The following is a 20,014-nucleotide window of genomic DNA, read 5'->3' on the forward strand; positions in this document are numbered from 1 at the left end:
AAAAGGGTTCTAAACCAGCTCTGTTAAAGCAGGAGAGGGTAGAGGGGTGTGCTCAGGAGACTCCAGAGGCTGGTTCACAGCGATGGCAGCATTTCCATGTGGGATGCTCCAGACTGAGTCTTATCCTGTGTCTGAATCTTTCTTGGTTCTCACACAGCTTGTCCTTCCTGGTGTTTTTTACTGGAGTCAGGATCCATCTTCCCACCAATATTCTGTCTTTGCCTGTCTGTCTGCAAACTTCTGATCCTCTCACCTTGCAAGCCCCTGCTTGCACACGAGTCCATCCCTAGCCTGGTCCCTCAGGTGGCCCCCAGGGACACCCATAGGGCTCAGCTGCTGTCCCTTGCAGAGAGGTGGCAGTACCTTAGTTTCTCTCCAGACTTCAGCTTTTCTGTCTCTGGGCTGGGTTGTGCTTTGCCAGTGAGTAAGTTCAGGAGTCTTGGAGTGCAGTCCGTGGACCCATAGGAGTGCATGGTCTGTGGCAGGAACCAGTGGGAGCAGATCTGTTGACAGCAGAGATAATCTCCTGTACAAGAGTCTCTGTCTGGGCTGGAAAATCAGGAAAGCTCCACATATGGAAAAACACTGCCTCTGGGAATTCACAGCTCCTACACCTGCAGCTGGACTTGGATGGCTTCCCCAAAGTGTCACCTGCTCCTCAGCGTGGGCAGAAAGGAGGCCACAGCCACTGTGCTGCTGGTGAAGCTCTCCTCTGGTGCATCTCCTGAGGGGTGACGGCATCCCAGTCCCAGGAAAGCAGATCTCCTGCTGCCAGAGGGACGTGGAAGCTGTGAAGTTAGGTGTGAGACGTTTCCTGTGCTACCTTTGAGGTTCTCCCTGTGAAAAGCATCTACACAAACTTGCCTTTCTGTTCTGAGGAGGGACAAAAAGTCCCCGCGTGCCTTTCTGCAGCTGCCAAACGTTCCTCACTTTCTGCTATTTCAATTAAACACATAGCAGGATGGGCAGGATAAAGGGGAGAGGCACAAGAATATTCTCCTGGCGCGTTTTCTTATGCCAACACATTGAGTCACATCTCTGGAGTGAGAAATATGATATAAAGACTTAGAGAAGGAGGTCAGGCAATGAATCTATGATTGCTGGGCTGGAATAGCAGGCGGTCTCTGTGGCTGTCTGTGCCATGTAAACTTCCTGGAGGTCAGCTGGGGACAGTGGTCCTAGCAGACCTGGGAGACAGATGTCCTGCTAGTAACTATCAATCTCATACCAGCTCTGCAGCATCAGGAGCTTAGCTGACAAACTGCACCAGCCCAGTGGCTGATCTGGGCCATGACTTTTCCTTTGTGGTTGAACATGCATATTTCTGGGGAAAAAAAATGCTAACACCTTCCTCCCAAAACAAGAATTTGGGCATTGGATTGCTGTGTCAGCTTCTGGATGGCCAGGACATCCTTCTCTCCAAAGTTTGAAGTCTCTTGGCCCAGCTCAGCTGTCCTCCAAGGACCTGTTTGCAGAGGAGCATTTGCTTTTTAAAGAGAGTCAGTAAGGTGGATCTGTCCCCTGTTGATCATTCTTCATCCAAATCAGAGTGTTCCAGTTCTGTTGAAAGTAGCAGTTAGGTGATGGGCTGGGTTTGCCTGTTGTGCAGCTCAGGGGACAAGTGTAGCCTAAAGGTTTTGAGTGGGACAGAGAGAACAGAGAAATGGCACCAGCAGTCCTGAAACAGGAGCCATCTCTGACAAGATTAGCTGAACAAGGAGATTTGGCAGATGTGTTTTCCTCTTGGCTAGATCTTTAACATTTTAATTTGCAAGTGAATGTGGCTTTTATCGGTGGCAGCTGTTGCCGAAGCAGCCCAGGTACAGCTTGTTTCAGTGCAGGGCTGTCTGGGCAAGAGGCTTTCCTGCCAGGTGAGTGGCAGAGCACTGGGAGGTCTTTTAGGGATAGATTGAGGTGGAGAAAGACCCCGTGTGCTGATGTGGAGAGCATCTAGGAGGGGATGCTCTGTCCATTGCTACACCCATTTTCTTCCCAAGGGGGCTTCAAATATCATGTCACAGTGTAAACCTGCCAGGACTTGAGTCCATGAGCTGTGAGTCAAAGACATCTGTGACTGCAAAAGGACCTGGCCAAGAAATATCTTCCTCCTGCCCTCCCCATGAATATACAGGAGTGAGTCCCATAAAATGGAGAAAAGGCTTTTGTGGGGAGCAGGCAGAGCAAAAGAGATGTTCCTTCTGCATCCAGCAAGGCTTTCCTGTTACAGCCCTCCTGCTGACTTGCTCCTGTTGGGTTTGGAGCCTTGATGTGCTGTTGGAGAAATACAGCCTTGTTTTTCAAACAACGTGTCCTTCCAGGTGGCACTTGGCCCAGTGAAGCTGCCATGGAGTTGTAACTGGAGAGCTCTGCGATGTCCTGGAAAGAGTCTGCTCTGCTTCTCCCACATGTGTTTGGGAAAAACCAAGGACACATCAGTTCTTAAATGGAGGGGAAAAACCCCTTTTTGGCTGGAAATTCTTGCCATTTCCATGGTCTTGATATGCTTGTGGTTCCTGAGTCTTCCTTGCTCTAAAAACTGCATTGCTGTCCTCTCTGATTTGGCTTTCGTCACCCAGCTGCTGTGGGGACGAGCGCTGAGATTTTGGAGCTGTGATTGAGTGTAAGGTCACTGCTGCCTGTAAAATGGTCCTGAGGGTGGATTCAGTGCTTGAGAGCAGCAGAGCTGGGCATCTGCAAGCAGAGAGCACCTTGAGACTGGGCATTATGTTGGGAGAAACCAGCCTTTGGGCAACTCTCCAGGAGAGGGTGGATCCAGCTCCAGGCTGTCCCAGGCCTCATTCTTTCACACTGCTTGCAGCTCTTGCAAATACAATGTGCCAGCAATTCACCCATGTTTCTGCAACAAATTTTGGCATCGAGAGGTGCCTCCAGGATGATGTAAGTTGTCTGCATCTCTCCAGGTAGCTCTGGTTGCTTCATTGTCCCCTGGGGCAAGGCACATTTCAGTCTTCCTCCCTTGGTCCCACATGGATTTTTGGGCAGCCTTTCTTTGGGCAGGCATGGACCAGAAGGATGATGACTTGCTGTCCTGCTGAGGACATCACAGCTTTTCCCCCATCCTCCAGCTCAAGGGTGCTCGTGCTGTGTTTGTGTTGTCCTGGCTGAACTCAGGTGTCCTAAGCAAAAGGACTCAGGGCTGGCACTCCTGGTCACATTTTGATTGGGTTTTTTGACACTTTCATCAAATAACACTGATGGAATTGAATTTCTCAAAGCTGCCTGGTTGGGTGTCTGCAAAGAAAAGCTCTGCAGAGCAAAGGAGGGTGCATGGAGAGGCAGATGAGGAGGGTGAATCTCAGCAACATCATGTCTAGGGCTGCTCTACCATTGGCCAAGGCTTCCAGCACAGAAATAGGTGCTGTTAGCACATGTGGCATCAGTGCCCTGCACCCTGCCGTGTGTGCCTGGACCTGTTGTGTGTGCCTCCTCCTTGCACAGCCCTGCTGCACGGGACAGCCCTCTGGCCTGGCTGGTGCTTGCTCACAGGCTCCCAGCTCTTCCCCACTCCTTGCAACTCACGGTGATCCCTTGTCCTGGCTTCTTGCAAGGTCTGGAGCCAGCATGGCTCCATAGCCTTGGTCCACAACCTGCTTTCCTCCCTGTAACACTATGGTCAGGGCTTCTCCTGGGCTGTGAATGCATTGCCACCTCTCCTTTCCCATCTGCCTCACCCCCTCTGCAGCTCAGTACAGAGAGCCCCCATCCCTGTAACAGAAGGAGGGCAGGGAGCTGGCAGCATTCCTCACCCTGCTCCCTGCCATGCCCTGTCCTGTGGCCTTGCCCAAGGCAGGGGGCACCCAGGTCTAACCTGCCACCATCTGGATGAGCCAGAAGGGGAATATTCAGAGTATTTCTGTTAACCTGTAGCCAGGAGAGAGCTGCCAAGGAGGCCACGCTGAAACCTGAGGCGGCTGTTTTTCCTGAGACTCAGCATTTGGCAGGGAGAGCAGACGGACAAGTGGTGGAGCCGGGAGGGATGCAGTTGCCCTGGGGAGCAGCACTGCCAGTGGAGGTGCCCAGGGAAGGTGTGCTGGCTTACCTGTTTGTCTCTGGGGATCCATCTCCATGTCCTCCTTGGCTGAGATCACGTGTAGAGTGAAGAGGAGGTGACCCTTCTGTCCTTACATGTGGCTCTCCCCTTGGTCACCCTCCTTGCATCACACACTGAGCATCTCCTTCAGCAGTGAAGAGCAATAAATGTTTCTCCCACTGCGTTGCTCAGAAATGCCAGGAACGGTCCGAGTTCCCTCTCACTCCTCTGCAGGGTTCGGCTGGGCCAGCCCAGGCAGCAGCACTCCCCTTGCCTGGGTGTTTTTTCCTTTATAGCTCGGTGTTATCTCAAGGTCGCTGGCGGCGCGGCCGGCGCTGTTTGCCTTGCCCCGCAGCACCTGCCTGCCAGCCGCTCGCTTCCCACCCGCGGCCCTCCCACCTCTGCCCGGGCGAGGAGGGGGTGCTGGGCACCCTCAGGGCGGGAGCAGAGCCTCTGCGGGGATGCAGGCCAGCCCCGGGGAAGTTGCCAAGTGTGGCATGGTGGGAGAGATACTGGGGGACATCTGTCCCATCCTCTTTGCTTCCCCATCCCTTTGCTGCTGGTGCAGGAGCGGGCATTAAATTGAATCAGGGGCCAGGACTCTGTCCCAGCCTGGTGTCTGCTGCCAGGACAGAATATGACCGAGCTGCCATGCCCTGCCCTGTCCAGGCAGCATCAGCCCTTCCAGCTGTGGGGAGAGCCAAGGCTTCATCCAAAAGCTGAGATGATGTTAAAAATAGATCAGTCGTGAACCGGTTTTCTCCTTCTTGGCTCTCAGTTCCTGGCCTGACAGCTCATTCCTCCCTCTGGGCAGTCTTTGAAACTCTCTGGATGCTGTGAGACACTGGCTCCATAGCAGCCTGCCACTGCAGGGAGGTGTGGAGAGAAGAGAGCTGCAGAAATGTTCTAGGTGGCACAGCTGTCCCAAAAATATTTAGTGGTTTGTGAATGCTTTCTCCCAGGAAAGAAGCAGCACTGGAAAAAGAATCTGCCAAATAAATGGGGAAACAAAGCTGGGGGAGCAGCACTGTTTGCCTCTCTGCTTGCTTGTGGTGAGGGGCGCAGGTGTCTGGGCAATCCTGGCCACACAGCGAAGCTCACCTCTGCCCCCTGGAAAAGACCTGCCAGGCTGCTGTCCCTGCTCATCCCCTCAGCCAGAGCGATCCCGCCGGTCCTGCACGGCTCTGCAGGAGCTCCTGGCACTGCGCGGAGTCACCGTGTCCCGGGCTGCTCCCGGGCTGGTGGGCTCTCCCCTCCAGGGAAAGACCACGTCTCTCACTTTGAGATGGGTGTTCTGGATACCAGTATCCTCCAGTACCCCTTTTCTGTCCTCCTAATTCTCTAATGTAGTTTTCCAGGTGTGAACACTGAGTCTCGAGACAGTTTTAAGATGCAGCTGTGAAACCTATTATCAGTGTCCCTGCTATCAAAGACATGGTGTTCAGGGCTGCACGTAACCACTGAGCAATTAAACAGCAACCCTGGTGATGAATTACAGCTGAGACCTCCTGGGGCTAAATAAATACCGGCTGATAACTACTGATAAAAGGAATTTTTGTGTGTTTTTTTCTTAAAAGCACCCTTGCAGTATCTGAGCCCAGTCCTGGCACTGCACATGTCCTGGGGAGAGTCACATTATCTGTGGCATTTCCATCCCTAGCACCTTGGGTTTCCAACCAGAGCTGGAATAAAAATAAACTAAATAAATCCATGTCCCTGCAGGAGCCAGGAAAGGCCAGGCAAGACAACACAGAGGTGGGCAGGGAGGGAGAGAAGTGAGAAGCTGAGGTTTTGGGTGAGAAGTTTAAATATCTTTTCCCCCACTGATCCCACCCTAAAGACATGAAAAAACTGTTGAGGTGTAGAGAATCCCTTGGAAAAACCTTTAGGACAGAGAGAGGTGCAGAGTGCTGGTGGCAGAGTGGTGGGGAGCCCGAGGTGATGTGAAGGAGAGCAGCAGCTGGCAGTGCTTCACCCAGCACCTGCCCGGGGGAGAGGTGTGAGCCCACCTGCACAGGCACCCTTGCACCCTCTGCTTTTAGGGGCTTCTGCTCTCCCAAGGGAGTTTGGAAACAGGCAGAGAATGGAACTCCTTGGAAAAATTATCTTTGCCAGTGACTTTGAGAGATTTCTGAGCAGGTGTTGTCTGTGCTGGTGTTTCATCTGGGGACTTCTCTTCCCGTGCAGGAGTATCAGGAGGGCTGGTGCTCTGCATCCCTGCGTGCAGCTTTCCCACTCTCCACTGGCTGCAGAGAACAGCCACACTGTCAGGCAAAAAGCATTTGGCTGAACATCCCATCTGCCTGGTTTGCAAGTGAAAATAAGGCTTGTCCAATGGCCAGCTCCACCCAGAGCAGAAAATCAGACCCTTTGGCAGAGTGTTGCTACTGTAATGAAATTGAGCTGTGCTGAGACTGCCAGTCCTTGGAACAGGAAAGATTCCATGTGGATTCAGAGAAGTTTGGGGATGGATCTGTCAAAAATGCTGCTGTTTAGGGTTTTTGGCATTGCATGGGGACACCCACCACAGGAGAACGCTGCCCTGTGGCTGAGCTCACCCTCAGCACTGACTGCACCTTGTCTTCCCCCTGCAGCACATCCTTCCAGCACTGGAACTGTGTGCTCTCCCAGAGCCATCATGAAGCTCCTGCCTGTTGCCCCTCTCCTCCTGCTTCTCCTGACAACACTGGAAGCCAGACCAAAACCTGCAGGTGAGCCCTGGCTGGTGGGGAGTGCATGGAGGGGAGAGAAGGGAGGACATAGGGTAGCAGAGCCCTCAGCGGACAGTTTGCTGTGTGACGTGGGGAGACACGATGCCTCTTCTTTGGGAGCATCCCCAGGAGGATTGAGGATCCCCCCAGCAGTGGGACACAAACTTCCTGGCCCCAGCATGGTGCCTCTGGTGCTGCTTGCTGTGAGCAGCTCCTCAGCTGTGACACAGCCCTGCCCAGGGCTCGTCACCCTCCAGGCCACGCGCTGTGACCTTGGCAGGAGGCACAGCTGTAAGGAAAAGCCTCCTCCTTGCTTGACTCTGCAGGTGCAGGAGACAAAGCAAACCCAGAGGTTCCAGCCTCTCTCTTCCCAGGACAGAGATCTAAATCAATTTTAGTTTAAAAACGGTGAAGGCACCAAATGGAGAAAGGAGCAGGTATGTCTCAGAGACTTTCAGAGCAACTGAGATTGGCATCATCCCAAAGGGACTCAAAGTGTTTCCTTATGATTAGGGCCTAATTCTCCCAGCAAAATAAGTTCACTGGCATTTCACTTGCTGAACACTCTCCCAGTTTGCACTGAAGGTAGCATCCTTATGCTCAAGAGAAGCTCTTTGGCTCAGTCTCCTCCAAGTGTGCCCTTAGCTTTGCTTTGTACTGTCTCATTTTCTGCCCTTAAAAAACCACAACCACAATGACCCACAGCCAGGGGATGTCTCCCCAGCCTGTTGGCCCTGCTTCTGCCCTGCCACCACCTTCTGTGGATTCACTGGGCAGTGAAAGGTGCCGGTCTGTGGGAGCTGCCCAAACCTGCTCTCTCCATCCCTCATGAGCAGCCCCCAGCCAGCAGGCAGAGATCTCTCTGCTCCCTGCAGACAGCCACAGGACTGAGCCTTCTCTTCACCTTCTTCTCAGCAGTGAAGTGCAGGACGGGCCCCCTGGACATCGTGTTTGTGATCGACAGCTCGCGCAGCGTGCGCCCCTTCGAGTTCGAGACCATGCGGCGGTTCATGATGGACATCATCGGCAGCCTGGACGTGGGCCCCAACGCCACGCGCGTCGGGGTGATCCAGTACTCCAGCCAGGTGCAGAACATCTTCTCCCTCAAGACCTTCTTCACGCGGGCAGACATGGAGAGGGCCATCAACAGCATCGTCCCGCTGGCCCAGGGCACCATGACGGGGCTGGCCATCCAGTACGCCATGAACGTGGCCTTCAGCACGCAGGAGGGCGCGCGCCCCCCGCACAAGGGGATCCCCCGCATCGCCGTCATCGTCACGGACGGGCGGCCCCAGGACCGCGTCACCGAGGTGGCCACCCAGGCCCGCAACGCTGGCATCGAGATCTACGCCGTGGGAATCCAGCGGGCAGACATGAACTCCCTGCGGGCCATGGCCTCCCCGCCGCTGGAGGAGCACGTCTTCCTGGTGGAGTCCTTCGAGCTCATCCAGCAGTTTGCCAAGCAGTTCCAGGACAAGCTTTGTGGTGGGTGAGGGCTGCTGCTGCTGAGTGGCAAGGGTGTCTGCTCCTCACCCAGGCCAGACCTTCAGAGGGGTGTTTGGGGTGGCTGCCCCTGCCAGAAGCAGGGTGGAAGGGGAAGGAACCTCCTCCCCAGTGAGGTGCCAGGACAGGGCACTACAGTGTCTGTGTCTATGTGCTGGGAGTCAATGGGTGAGCACTGGGGCTGTGTGGGGCTGTGTCACACTGGCTGCTGCTGCAGGGACAGGGCATATGCCAGAGCCAGGGTGCCCGTGTGTCTGGCGTGCCTGTGGGCCGCTCTGATGCCCGTTCTGTCTTGCAGGGGTGGACATGTGCGTGGAGCGGGAGCACGGCTGCCAGCACAGCTGTGTCAGCACCCCTGGCTCCTTCTACTGCGAGTGCAACCCAGGCTACAGGCTCAATGTGGATGGAAAGACCTGCTCCCGTAAAAACCCTTTTTATTTTCTGAACTTTCATGGGGAGCTTGTAGTTATGGGTCCCATGGAGGGAAGCTGGCACACAGCAGAGATTCAGGGAGGCCAGCAGCAGCCTGGGTGCTCTGTTCACTGGGCGCGCTGCCTCCCGGGTCTGTAATGCCTGCAGACATTCAGCATTGCTAAATCCTGGCCACCTCTCTGAGATGGGACACTCGTGACTTATGTGGGCACAGCCAGCTGCCTGTCAGCTGAGGGGGTCCAGGCAGTGAGTACCAGAGGGTTCACACCCCAAAGTGCACAGGGCTTTTCCCCTGGATTTTAGTGCAAAGCCGTGTTAGTTGGTCTGACCACCACACCTGGACTGTTCCTTGTTGTTTCACGGTGCTGGGAGCTGCTTCGAAGCCCTGGAGCAGCCGTGCCCTGCTGCCCCAGGGAGGCTGGGCGGGAGGGTGATGGGTGTCCCGTTGCCCCGCAGCCATCGATGCGTGTGCGGACGGGCGGCACGGCTGCCAGCACCACTGCGTCAGCGTGCGGGGCTCCTACTCCTGCCGCTGCCGGCCGGGCTACTACCTCAGCCACAACAAGAGGAGCTGCACACGTAAGTGACTGTCTCCCTCCCTGTCCCTTCTTCGTTTGCTTCCCGTTCACTCCGTCTTCTTGTCTTTTCCCTTCTGCCATGCTCTCCTTGTCTCCGCAGTGATTGATTACTGCAGCTTCGGGAACCACAGCTGCCAGCACGAGTGTGTGAGCATCCCCGGCGGGCACTACTGCCGCTGCCGCAGCGGCTTCACACTCCAGCCCGACAGCAAGTCCTGCAGGGGTAGGTCCTGGTGTGGTGCACGGCACAGGCTGTGTCCATAGCACGTGCCCTTATGTCCTGCCCAGCCTCCAGGGAAGGGCTGTTCCCAGACCACCCTGAATGGGGATAACCCCATGCCCTCGGCTTGTCTTCCAGCCACTGACCTCTGCAACGGGGTGGATCACGGCTGTGAGTTCAAGTGTGTGAGCACAGAGGGCTCCTACCACTGCGTGTGCCCTGAGGGCCAGCAGCTCCAGGCTGACGGCAAGACATGCAGCAGTGAGTACTGGGACACAGCCCTTGACATTCCCCTTATCGGGGCTCTGTGCTCCTGGAGAGAGCTCACCTGAAACTGGGCTGGGGGGCTCTGTTGCCACTCGGGACTCTGAGCTAGGCTGGAAGAGGGTGGAGAGCTGGCTGTGGTTGGGGGAACACCCTGGCTGCTGTGGGGATGGATGCCTGTGTCCTCAGAGATGTGGCCCAGAAGATGCAGCAGCTTTAAGGAAAACTTTGGGAAAAGAGAAACCTAGGAAAGACTTTCACGGGGTGTTGGGATATCAGTGGAGGTTTTTGGACTGAGTAGCCTGCCATAGCCTGCTCTCCTTCCCAGCTGCAGTTCCAGGGTGTTCCCACAGTGTCCTGAAGCCCCAGAGCTCAGCCCCTGCCCTTCACTGTGACAGTGGCCGTGGCCAGGCTGCTCCTCTGTCACCTTCCCCTGTCCCTGCAGAGTGTGGAGCTGGGCATGTCGACCTGGTGATGGTGATCGACGGTTCCAAGAGTGTGCGGCCCCAGAACTTTGAGCTGGTGAAGCAGTTTGTGAACCGTATCGTGGACCTGCTGGAGGTGTCCCCCCAGGGCACGCGCGTGGGGCTGGTGCAGTACTCCAGCCGCGTGCGCACCGAGTTCCCCCTCAACAAGTACCACAGCGCCGACGAGATCAAGAAGGCGGTGATGGATGTGGAGTACATGGAGAAAGGCACCATGACAGGCCTGGCCCTCAAGCACATGGTGGAGCACAGCTTCTCTGAGCTGGAAGGGGCCAGGCCTCTCTCCCACAACATCCCCAGAATCGGGCTGGTCTTCACAGATGGACGCTCCCAGGATGACATCTCGGAATGGGCCAGGAGAGCAAAGGAATCAGGTGCGGGGGGGTTGGGAACCCCAAGTTGCATTGTTTTGGGTATCCTGGGATGGTTCCTTGGTGTGGCTGTCTCAGGGAAAAGCTGCAGCATCCAGCCTTGGGGAGCTGCATCCATGGCAGATGTGCTCTGTTGTGGCCACAGCGTGCTGTGAGCAGCATCCTTCATGCAGCAGCCCCCACCAGCACAGCGCTGCCATGCTCCTGCCTGTCCTTACCAAATTCCTGCTGTATCTTTGGGAAGCCCAGAGAAAATCCTGCATCCTTGCCTTTGCTCCCTCTGGGCTTGCTGCAGGGTGGCCAGCACAGTGCTCAGGATCTGTCCTTGCCACGCAGGGATTGTCATGTTTGCCGTGGGTGTTGGAAAAGCTGTGGAGGAAGAGCTGAGAGCGATCGCCTCCGAGCCAGTGGAGCAGCACTTCTCCTATTCTGCAGACTTCACCACCATGACCCACCTTGTGGAGAACTTCTCCCTGAACATCTGCCCAGGTGGGTGCTCCTGGCCATGCCAGGGGACTTGACCCCAAGCCAGGGAAAGCCCTTCTGGTCCTCACAGAGCCAGTGGGGTGGTTTGTGTGTCTGTCACCCTGTGTCAAGCACCCCAAGGCTGAGCCGGGCTGGTGTGAGCCTAGGCTGTCACAGGATCTCTCCAGGCTGTTGTGGGTGCAGATGTGGGTCTCTGGGAGGGATTTGGAAGAAGGTGAAGGGATTTGGGAGAAAGTGAACCTGGGGCACTTAATTAAAAAACAGGAGGGGTTAATACAAAAGTGTTAATGTGATCAGCCACCCCTGTGCCATTGCATGGGCAGAATTTGGGAGTGGCACTCTGCCTTGTGGGATGCTCTGAAGGTGGTCTGTGCACCTTGTTCAGACCTGTGCACCTCGTTCAGACCTGTGCTTCTGCTGTTGCTGGGTTACTGTGAGGGTCTCCCTGCCCTGGGACAGGCTGGGGCTCCCAGTGCCCTTGAGACCCCCACAGGGCTGCAGATAAAGAGCCAATGTGCCCCCTGCCACTCCAGCTTGAAGGCAAAGTGGAGCTCAGCACTGGCTGTCCTTGGCACGCTGTGACCACATGTGTGACAGCTCTGTGGGATGCCTGGCAGAGCTTGCTGCATCTGCAGGGCAGCCTGCCAGAAAACAGAGAGGCTGAAAGAAGGGGACAGAACCGTGGGGAGAGCCCTGAGCCCCGGTGGGTGGCTGCAGGGACAAGGGAGAGCGGGCACTGTGGGGCCATGGTGTGACAGCAGCCAAACCCCCCTGTCACAGAGGAGGGCAAAGGGGAGACAGAGATCCGCAGCCCGTGCGAGTGCGAGGCGCTGGTGCAGTTCCAGACCAACACCGTGGCCATCCTGCAGAGCCTGACCGAGAAAAATATCCTTTGGGGTGATGTCAGGGGGCTGAGGACACAGCACACATGGGGGAGGGATGGATAGGTAAATGGGAGAGGGGAAATTTTTGGCTCTTTTAAGGGGATGAAGCCCTGTGCCCAGCAGACTGCCTGGCTCACGCTGTTTCCTTAGCACGGTCACTTGCTCAGATGACAGCCAGACTGGAAGACCTGGAAAAGCAGATTGCCAACAAGAAGTGATCCTGGCAGAGGGCTGCAGTGCCCAGCGGAGCACGGGATGGATGTACAGTAGCTACATGACATTGTTATTGCTAGGTTATTGTAAAGCATCAGTGTTTGTTCTTGTATTGCAAAATCCACAGGGGACTTTATTTAAAAAACCCAAAAATCCTGAAAACACACAAAAAGGAACTTGAACAAAGCCCCTGCTGCAGAGCGAAGGGGTTCAGTTGTCATTCCTTGGCAGGTCTGGGATGAGGGGGAGCAATGATGTGGGCAGGCTGGTCATTGGACAGACGTGACACCTGGTGTCCCCCAGAGTGACTGGGATGGCACAGTCCCCCTGGACCCTGGCAGACTGCTTTGCAAGAGAAAAAACCTACAGGGGTGTCACCCTGAGAGCCTCTGGTGTCTCAGCATCTGCTGCCAAGTGATGGGGCAAGGACAGCTGGGTGGTGCAGGCAGCACAGGGGATGCCTGATGCCCAGCTGGTTCCCAGTGTGGTGCCCAGGAGGGATCCCATGGGAAGATGGGCAGCAGGAATTCTTAGATCCCCCTGCCCTGGTTTGGCAGAATAGTTTGGAAATTGGTATTAATTTTGTTTGGTTTTGTAATCACATAGCAAAATGGTAATTATTCTTTCTATCAGTATCTATGTGTGTATATATATATATGTATATTTAATTCTGAGAGCAGGGTAGTGCTGTTTTTAAACTCTTGTTTTATATAAAGGAATTTCTATCCTGACAATAAACACCCTGAAGATTTGTATGACATGTCCCTCTCCTTTCAGCTGGGCTGCAGGGTGACAGAGGTACCTCTGTGTCAGAAGCGGAGTCTCTGGCTTTTGCAGCAGCTCCTGTCCCCAGGATCCAGAAATCCTTTGGGGAAATCTTTGTTCTGTGGCAGCCCAGGGTGCCAGTGTGGCACAGACACTGTGTCCCCATGGGCAGGGCTTGCTTTGGAGCCTCTGCTTGTAGGAGCACAGGGACTGAGAGCTGAGCTGGGCACGGAGCCACAGCCTGGCCAAGGTGCCCCTTGAGCTGCTCGGGGTGGGTGCTGGGGCAAAGGGACACCCAGGAACTGCTCCTGATGCCCCCCAGGACCCATGCCTGCCTCCAGCTCTGGGGTCCTGAGCACAGGAAGGACCTGGAGCTTTGGAGTGAGTTCAGAGGAGGCCAAGGGGGTGCTGCAAGGGCTGGAGCCCCTCTGCTGTGAGGAAAGGCTGGAGGAGCTGGGAATGCTCAGCCTGGAGAAGAGAGGGCCATGGAGGGGCCTCACTGCAGCCATGAAGGGCTTGAAGGGTCCCACTGGAAAGAGGGGGACAGAGTGCTCAACAGGGTCTGTGGTGGGAGGAGAAGGGGGGATGGCTTTCAGCTGCAGGAGGTTGATTTGGGTTAAAATGAAGCTGTTTTTTTACACTGAGGGTGCTGAGGCACAGGCCCAGGCTGTGCACAGAAGCTGTGGGTGCCCCATCCCTGGGAACATCCATGGCCAGGGGTACAGGACTCTGGTCTGGTGGGAGCTAGCTCAGGTTGGAATAAGATGATCTGCAGGGTCCCTTCCAAGGATGTGACCAATGAGGATGGTCACAGTCACGCACAGCAGAGTGGGTGTTACTGCACTCAACAGGAAATGCCTTTCAAAAACCAGCTGCTGGAACAGCTCAGAGCAGCAAACAACCTTTGGTTGACCCCCACCTGCACCAACCTGCACCCTGAGAGTATCTCTGTCACCAAGTCCCTGGCACTGTCAGGGACTGAATGGTCAGTCCTGAAGGGTCGCTGCTGCCTGGATCTTGCCACCCATCCCTGCAGGATGCTCACTTTTGTCCCAATGAAGGTACAGTGCCATTCCATGGAGGTGGACACCCCTGGACTTCCCGGGCGGGCTGGAGCTCTGTGGGGATGATGTGGGACAGGGACCCCAGTCTGAGGTTTTGCTACCTCTGCAGGCTGTCACTGACACTGAGGAGGAGATGGAGATCAACATGAAGGTTGATACAGAAGAGAGTAAGGCTATAGATGTTGAAGAGAATGGAGATCAAGAGATGGAGGTGGATGTGGAGGAGGAGATGGAGGTGGAAATGGAGGATTATGTTGAAGACATGGAAGTGGATGAGAAAGGTGAGCAGGAGGACATGGTCTTGGGATGCAGACCACCCCCAGCAGCATGCAGGGTGGGCCCCTGCTGGGCTGGGTGGCCCTGCTCAGGGACACGGTGCCCAGGGGCCCTGGGTTCTGGTGGCACAAGCAGCACCCCAGCCTGCCCTGTGCTTGCTTTGGGCCACACTTTGGGTGCCACTGCCTGGGGCCCTGCCCTCAGCCCCAGCCAGGCTCCTGCTGGCAGCAGAGTCTGCTCTGGCAGCGTGTCCCAGCCTGGGGGGCACAGCGAGCAGCCCTCTGTGCCTGACTGCAGTGACCCTGTCGCTTGCTTTTCTTCCAGGACTGCTGGAGATGCCAGGCAGGGATGCCACCCTTCTGGATATGTACAGAGTGCTCTTCAGTAGTCTTCTGTATATATGTTTTAGAGAGTCTCGTTGTCTTTTGTAAATATGTTTCCGTACATAATTGTTATATAGGTTCTTATAGGTAAATATGTTTTATAGTTTGTTGTTTTATTGGGATCATTACAATTTAAATACATGGTGTAGTTCACTGTTCTAGAAAGAATCTTGTTCTCACTAGTTGTTCTATAAATAAACTATTTTTCACTATGTCACCCTGCTTTCTGCTGCTTTGACGACAATCCTCAGCACAGCTGTGGTTTCCAATTTTTGTGGTTTCCAATTTTTGTGGTTTCAAATTTTTGTGGTTTCCTGTGCTGGAGATCTCTGGTTGAGCTGGGTTGGGGGTACCTGTGCACAGAGCAGCTGCACTTAGAGGTCTGTAGACACTTTGTATGTGTAGAGGCAGCTCCCACTGGGCCGTTTCCTGTGGAATTCCATCTGGGAGCAGGGCCGAGCCCGCGTGGTCCTGCAGAGCCTCACCAATGACACTTCACTAGGTGGCACCAGACACCAGCGCTGGGAGCGTGAGGCTGGGCTGCGGGCACCCCGAGCCGGCCCGGGGCTGAGGGGAGCAGGGATGGATGGACGGATGGACCGACGGATGGATGGATGGATGGATGGATGGATGGATGGATGGATGGATGGATGATGGATGGATGGGGGAGGGATGGACAGATGGACGGATGGGGGATGGATGGATGGAGGGATGGATGGATGGAGGAATGGACGGATGGGGGATGGACGGATGGATGGATGGACGGATGGATGGATGGATGGATGGATGGATGGATGGATGGATGGATGGATGATGAATGGATGGATGGGTGGATGGATGGAGGGATAGATGGATGGAGGAATGGATGGATGGATGGATGGATGGATGGAGCTCATCATCAGGCTGAGAGCTTTGCATCACCTGGTGGGGCACAAGCGGTTCCTGGGGTGCTTTGTGTACCCGGGTAAGGCTGGGGGATCAGGGGCTACTGGTCTCCCTCCTTTCCCTTCCCAGGGAATACAGCCTGCAGAGCCTTGCTCTGGCTGGGAGAATGCAGCATCTGCCACAACCCCCTCAAGCCCTGCACAAGTGGGGCCTTGCAGCTTCAGAAGGAGGCACACTGCATGGAGAAGAGCATGAGCCATGTGGGATGAGGACTGCTCTGGGGAGTGCCACACAGGTAACAGAACACAACATGAGCCCAGCAGGCAATCCTGTGCTCAGAAAGCTGGGTCCTGGTTATTTCATGTGAGTTTGTAACAAAAAGAGTTCACACTTTCCCCCCTGCTGTGAATAAAGCACTATAGAATGTTCTTCAGGTGAATTTCTTTCCCTCCCTCGTCCCTCCCATCTTCTCTGCAGCTTAATCCAAGCCTCGGTCCTTGATATTTTCTCCTGTCTTGGAGGCATAGGTCCAAGCACAACCTCAGCCAGATTCTGGCACCAGCTGGGAGCACAGCAATGCCCTCTGCAGACCCAACAGCAGCTGAATGGCAATGGATTGTTTAAAAATTATTCCAGTGCTTGTATTCCTCATTAAAAGCGCTACATTGCTGGTGCACAGGCCAGAAAATCTTTTGGGGTTGGCTACATCATCTGCACATTATTTAATAAATGACTTCACAAAGAGCTAAATGCAGCCACTGAGTCAACAGGGAAATTGAACAGTAATTAACAGATAACAGGGAAGGTGAGGCCAAGTAAACGGGCTCATTGCAACTTAAGAATGGAAGTGTGAGCAGGAAAGGACACTGTGAGACACCCACCATGCCCTGGATGTGGTGGCAGCTCCAGAGGCTGGTTCAGTGCAGTTCAGGGGGCTGCACAGAGCATGTAGAGGTAATACAGAGCTTTTGCTGCTCTTTGTCCCTGCCTGGTTGTGAGATCAGGGCTGCCCTTTGCAGGGCTGGGGGAGGTTGGCTGTGGGAGCCTTTCCCTACCCAGGCATTCCCAGAGCATGTTTCCAGGGCAGCTTGGGCTTCTGCCAGCCACAGAAGTCCCACAGAAATATTTCAGGAACCCCTTACACAAGCTGAGTGGGACATTGACCAATTGGTGGGAAATGGAGTAACTTCCCATTGCCCAAGGGCTCCTAAAGAAAACAGATTTACCTGGAGGCCAGGCCAGGGTTACGATGTCCTTGGGAGGGAGAAATGGGTGGTGGGACCTTTGCCATCCAAACAAGGAATACAGCCCCTAATCCCGAGAGCCATCGCGAGCTGGGGCTCAGTCCAGCTGTCCTTGTGCTGCGTCATGGCTGATGGCAGGTCTGTGAGGAGGGGTTATCCTACCCCAGAGGGATCAGCCACTTTCTTCCAGCACCAACCTGCTTCCTATAAGGCAGAAGGCACCAGAGAAGATACAGGGGCTCAGGTGACCCCCCACAGAGCCTGAGAAAGACTCACCTTGGCTGAGCCAAAGCTGTTTTCCCTACACCAACTCATGCTCCCAGTAGGGCAGGAGTAAGGAGGACTTGGGGCAAGGTACCTCTGGGAAAAAACCTGAGGGATCATCCCTGGGAAGGCACTGGCAGTCTCATGCTGATTTGGATCATGCTGTCAGGTTTGGTTTGCAGGACCATGTGCAAGCAAAGTACAGAGGGAAACCCATTTAACAGACCCCCAGAGGAGAACACAGCCACCACAAGGGTTTCTCCTAAAACAGGATACCCGGAGAAGATACCTGCCCAGGAGAAAGCAGCTCCACTGCCTGTCAGGGGGGACAATGCCCTGGCACATCTCCCCTTGGCTTGTCCCTCAGCCCCAAGTTGTGCAATGCAAAAGCTGCTTTTTGAGCAATCCAACAATCACATCCGAACCTTGTGCAAAAGCCTTTTCTGAAATCACAACGCAACAGGCAGAGGAAAGAGGCACCAACACTGGCCCGTGCCCAGCCCCGATCCCCACCCCATCCTCCGCCAGGGTTTAAATGTGGGTGTCCCCCACTTCTCACGCTCGCACCTCTCGGGGAGACGGCAGCATGAAGGCAGTGGCCGCCCTGCTCCTGGTGGGGATGCTCATCCTCTGGGCAGAGCTGCCAACAGGTAGGAGATGCCCGAGGATAAGGCACGGGGAGGAAAAGCTCGGGGGCTGCGAAGGAGCCAAGTTTACATGGATCCTGTGGGAGGGGAGGGGAGAGGGGTGTTCGCCGGGCAGCATCTCCCCAGCGCCCCTCGGCTGCCCCGGAGCCAGCCTGTCCCCTCTCCTGCAGGCAGCGCCTGGTCCTGTCCCCCCGTCCGCTTCATCTGCGCCCTGCACAACCCGCCGAACCAGTGCCTCATCGACCGGCACTGCCCCCGCGGCAAGAAGTGCTGCCGCACGTTCTGCGGGAGGAAATGCATCTCCAAGCCGCCCGCCGTCCCCGTCTCCTACGGTAGGAGCTCGGGAGCCCCACGGCAGCAGAGCGGGGGTGATGCTCGGGGGCTGTGCCCAGTGCCAGAGCCCCCGGCAGCCTCTGGGGTGTCTCGTGAACAAATTTGGGCTGGGGTGAACACCAGACCCAACATCTTCCTTTCTCTCCCTTTCCCAGTGTGAGCTCCGGCTTCCAGGATAGACTGAGGGTCATCCCAGCATTGCCACCCCAGCTCAGCTCCAGGATCACTCTGTGACAGCTGCTGCACTGTGCTCTGTGCCACCCCCTTCCCCTCTCCCTCTGCTCCCCCACCGCTCTTTTAACAAATAAAAGAGGCTTTTCTCAAGGGTGTTTGTGATGTGTGAGTCTTTCCTCACCTCCTCTCTCCATCCTGGCACACAGTCCCACTGCTGCTTTCACCCCAGAATTTCTTCTTCTGGGGAAAGAGGATGAAAACAGCCTGGCTTCACACCTGCAGTGTGGTTAGGGGCTGGCTTGGGGGAGAAAATCCATCCAGAGACACACAGCCTCCAGGAGGAGAGAGCAATGGGAAGGGACTGGAACAAAACATGCCAGGCTGCTTTAGGAAGGCTGCAAGGGGCCCTGGAGAGCAGTGTGTCCTCCAGGGCCTCCCAGCTGGACAGGGCTGTGGAAGGGACTGACCCTGCCTGCCCAGGGGCACACGGAAGGCAAAGCCTCCCCATGAATGCCCTACTTGGGGCTCATCTGGAGAGCAAGGAGGGGGTTACACACCCCCAAACCCCAAGTGGTGCTGAGCCCCTCACTGAACCTGAGCTGCTGGGGAAAATTCAGCTGAAGAATCTTGCCTGGGCAAGCCTCAAGCCAGGGCAATAAAATCATAGCTCCAAGGGGTTCTCTGATTTTTGTACAGCTGAGTGCTGGGGACAAAACTTCAGGAGCTGCCAAGAAACATCAGCAGAAGAGAGCGTGCACAGCCTGAGGGACCTGCTGGCCTCAGAACCAGGCACTGCCACCATCCACTGCAGGGCAGAGCATCACCCAGCCTAATGCCCAAAGGGGGCAGCCAGCCCTGCCCAGCCCCTGCTGGTGCCAGGCTTGCTGAGAATGTCCCATTCTCCACCAGACTGGAGGAGGAGGAGGTTGGTCTGTCTGCACACACCAAGGGAACAGAGAGGAGCTGCTGCTGTGTAGGAGCTGGGCTAACGATCCCCACGGCCAGGCACGAGCAAAGCAATCGGGAGAGCAGCACTGGCTGGCCAGATTTGAAACCACCCACAAACACAGCGGGGTGAAGGCTCTGGCTGTGGGATTGCCACCTTGCACGGTGCATGGGAGATGCTGGAAGCTTCCTGGGTGAGACTGGGGAGGGCAGCTGCTGGAGAGAGTCCTTCTATGGTCATATCTGTGTAGGTGACCTCTGCTCTGTGGAGCAACTAGAAGGAGGCAAGACTCTGACTGAGAAGGAGGAAGCCCTGTGGTGAAACAAACAACTCTTTGCTTAGCCTGGCCACGGGAGAGCAGAGAGAACCAGAGAGCTCATGCGGCGCTGCGAGGCTGAGAACGCCCGGTGATCCGGCAGGGACCGGCAAAACAAGAACTGGGAGCTCATCAGCCAAACTCCGCGTCAAATCAGACACTGCTTCTGCCCGGTGTGGGGTCCTTGCAGGGGAAAACTCTCCCTGGCAGGAGCCCAGCCCTCTGCGCAGGGACAGCTGTGCCACGCAAGCCGCGGGCTGGGACAGGCGGAGCCCCAGCGCTCCCGCAGCCGCCCCCGCGGCCCGCACGGGGCCCGGCCGGCGCGGAGCGGCCCGCACGGGGCTCGGGCAGGGCGGAGCGGCCCGCACGGGGCTCGGGCAGGGCGGAGCGGCCCGCACGGGGCTCGGGCAGGGCGGAGCGGCCCGCACGGGGCTCGGGCAGGGCGGGGCGGCCCGCACGGGGCCCGGCCGGCGCGGGGCGGCCCGCACGGGGCTCAGGCAGGGCGGAGCGGCCCGCCTG

The 20,014-nt window shown here is 56.0% G+C and overlaps 3 protein-coding genes across 6 annotated transcripts in view; 2 read left to right on the plus strand and 1 right to left on the minus strand.

The window, feature by feature from the left end:
* The window catches only part of RBPJL (recombination signal binding protein for immunoglobulin kappa J region like), a 19,412-nt gene extending 15,109 nt beyond the window's left edge, over positions 1-4,303 (minus strand). For all 4 annotated transcript variants that reach the window (XM_038159267.1, XM_038159266.1, XM_038159265.1 and 1 more), the window contains exon 1: positions 4,061-4,303. Coding sequence is in view for 2 of the 4 variants with exons in the window: in XM_038159265.1 (XP_038015193.1) it covers positions 4,061-4,088 (28 nt within the window). In the remaining 2 variants the exon portion in view is untranslated. The remainder of the gene's footprint in view (positions 1-4,060) is intronic.
* The window catches only part of MATN4 (matrilin 4), a 15,415-nt gene extending 2,462 nt beyond the window's left edge, over positions 1-12,953 (plus strand). The window contains exons 2-11 of the mRNA XM_038159258.1: positions 6,646-6,762; positions 7,678-8,247; positions 8,564-8,686; positions 9,154-9,276; positions 9,376-9,498; positions 9,634-9,756; positions 10,205-10,618; positions 10,952-11,104; positions 11,882-11,986; positions 12,145-12,953. Of these exons, the coding sequence (XP_038015186.1) occupies positions 6,690-6,762; positions 7,678-8,247; positions 8,564-8,686; positions 9,154-9,276; positions 9,376-9,498; positions 9,634-9,756; positions 10,205-10,618; positions 10,952-11,104; positions 11,882-11,986; positions 12,145-12,203 (1,866 nt within the window). The 5' untranslated portion in view covers positions 6,646-6,689 and the 3' untranslated portion in view covers positions 12,204-12,953. The remainder of the gene's footprint in view (positions 1-6,645; positions 6,763-7,677; positions 8,248-8,563; positions 8,687-9,153; positions 9,277-9,375; positions 9,499-9,633; positions 9,757-10,204; positions 10,619-10,951; positions 11,105-11,881; positions 11,987-12,144) is intronic.
* Positions 12,954-17,591: 4,638 nt separating this feature from the next.
* LOC119710306 (carwaprin-a-like) lies at positions 17,592-18,383 on the plus strand. Its single transcript, XM_038159238.1, has 3 exons — positions 17,592-17,729; positions 17,897-18,058; positions 18,215-18,383. Exons 1-3 carry the CDS (start codon positions 17,615-17,617, stop codon positions 18,217-18,219), a joined length of 282 nt encoding a protein of 93 aa, XP_038015166.1. The 5' UTR covers positions 17,592-17,614; the 3' UTR covers positions 18,220-18,383.
* Positions 18,384-20,014: the final 1,631 nt, after the last annotated feature.

This window comes from Motacilla alba, chromosome 20, assembly GCF_015832195.1.
Source record: "Motacilla alba alba isolate MOTALB_02 chromosome 20, Motacilla_alba_V1.0_pri, whole genome shotgun sequence".
NCBI lineage: Eukaryota > Metazoa > Chordata > Aves > Passeriformes > Motacillidae > Motacilla > Motacilla alba.

Excerpts from the sequence above, each read along its gene's own strand:
- LOC119710306 (XM_038159238.1), top strand. The coding sequence starts at position 17,615 with ATGTGGGTGTCCCCCACTTCTCACGCTCGCACCTCTCGGGGAGACGGC. Across the intron at positions 17,730-17,896 it reads CTGGGCAGAGCTGCCAACAG|GCAGCGCCTGGTCCTGTCCC; the intron begins GTAGGAGATGCC and ends CCTCTCCTGCAG.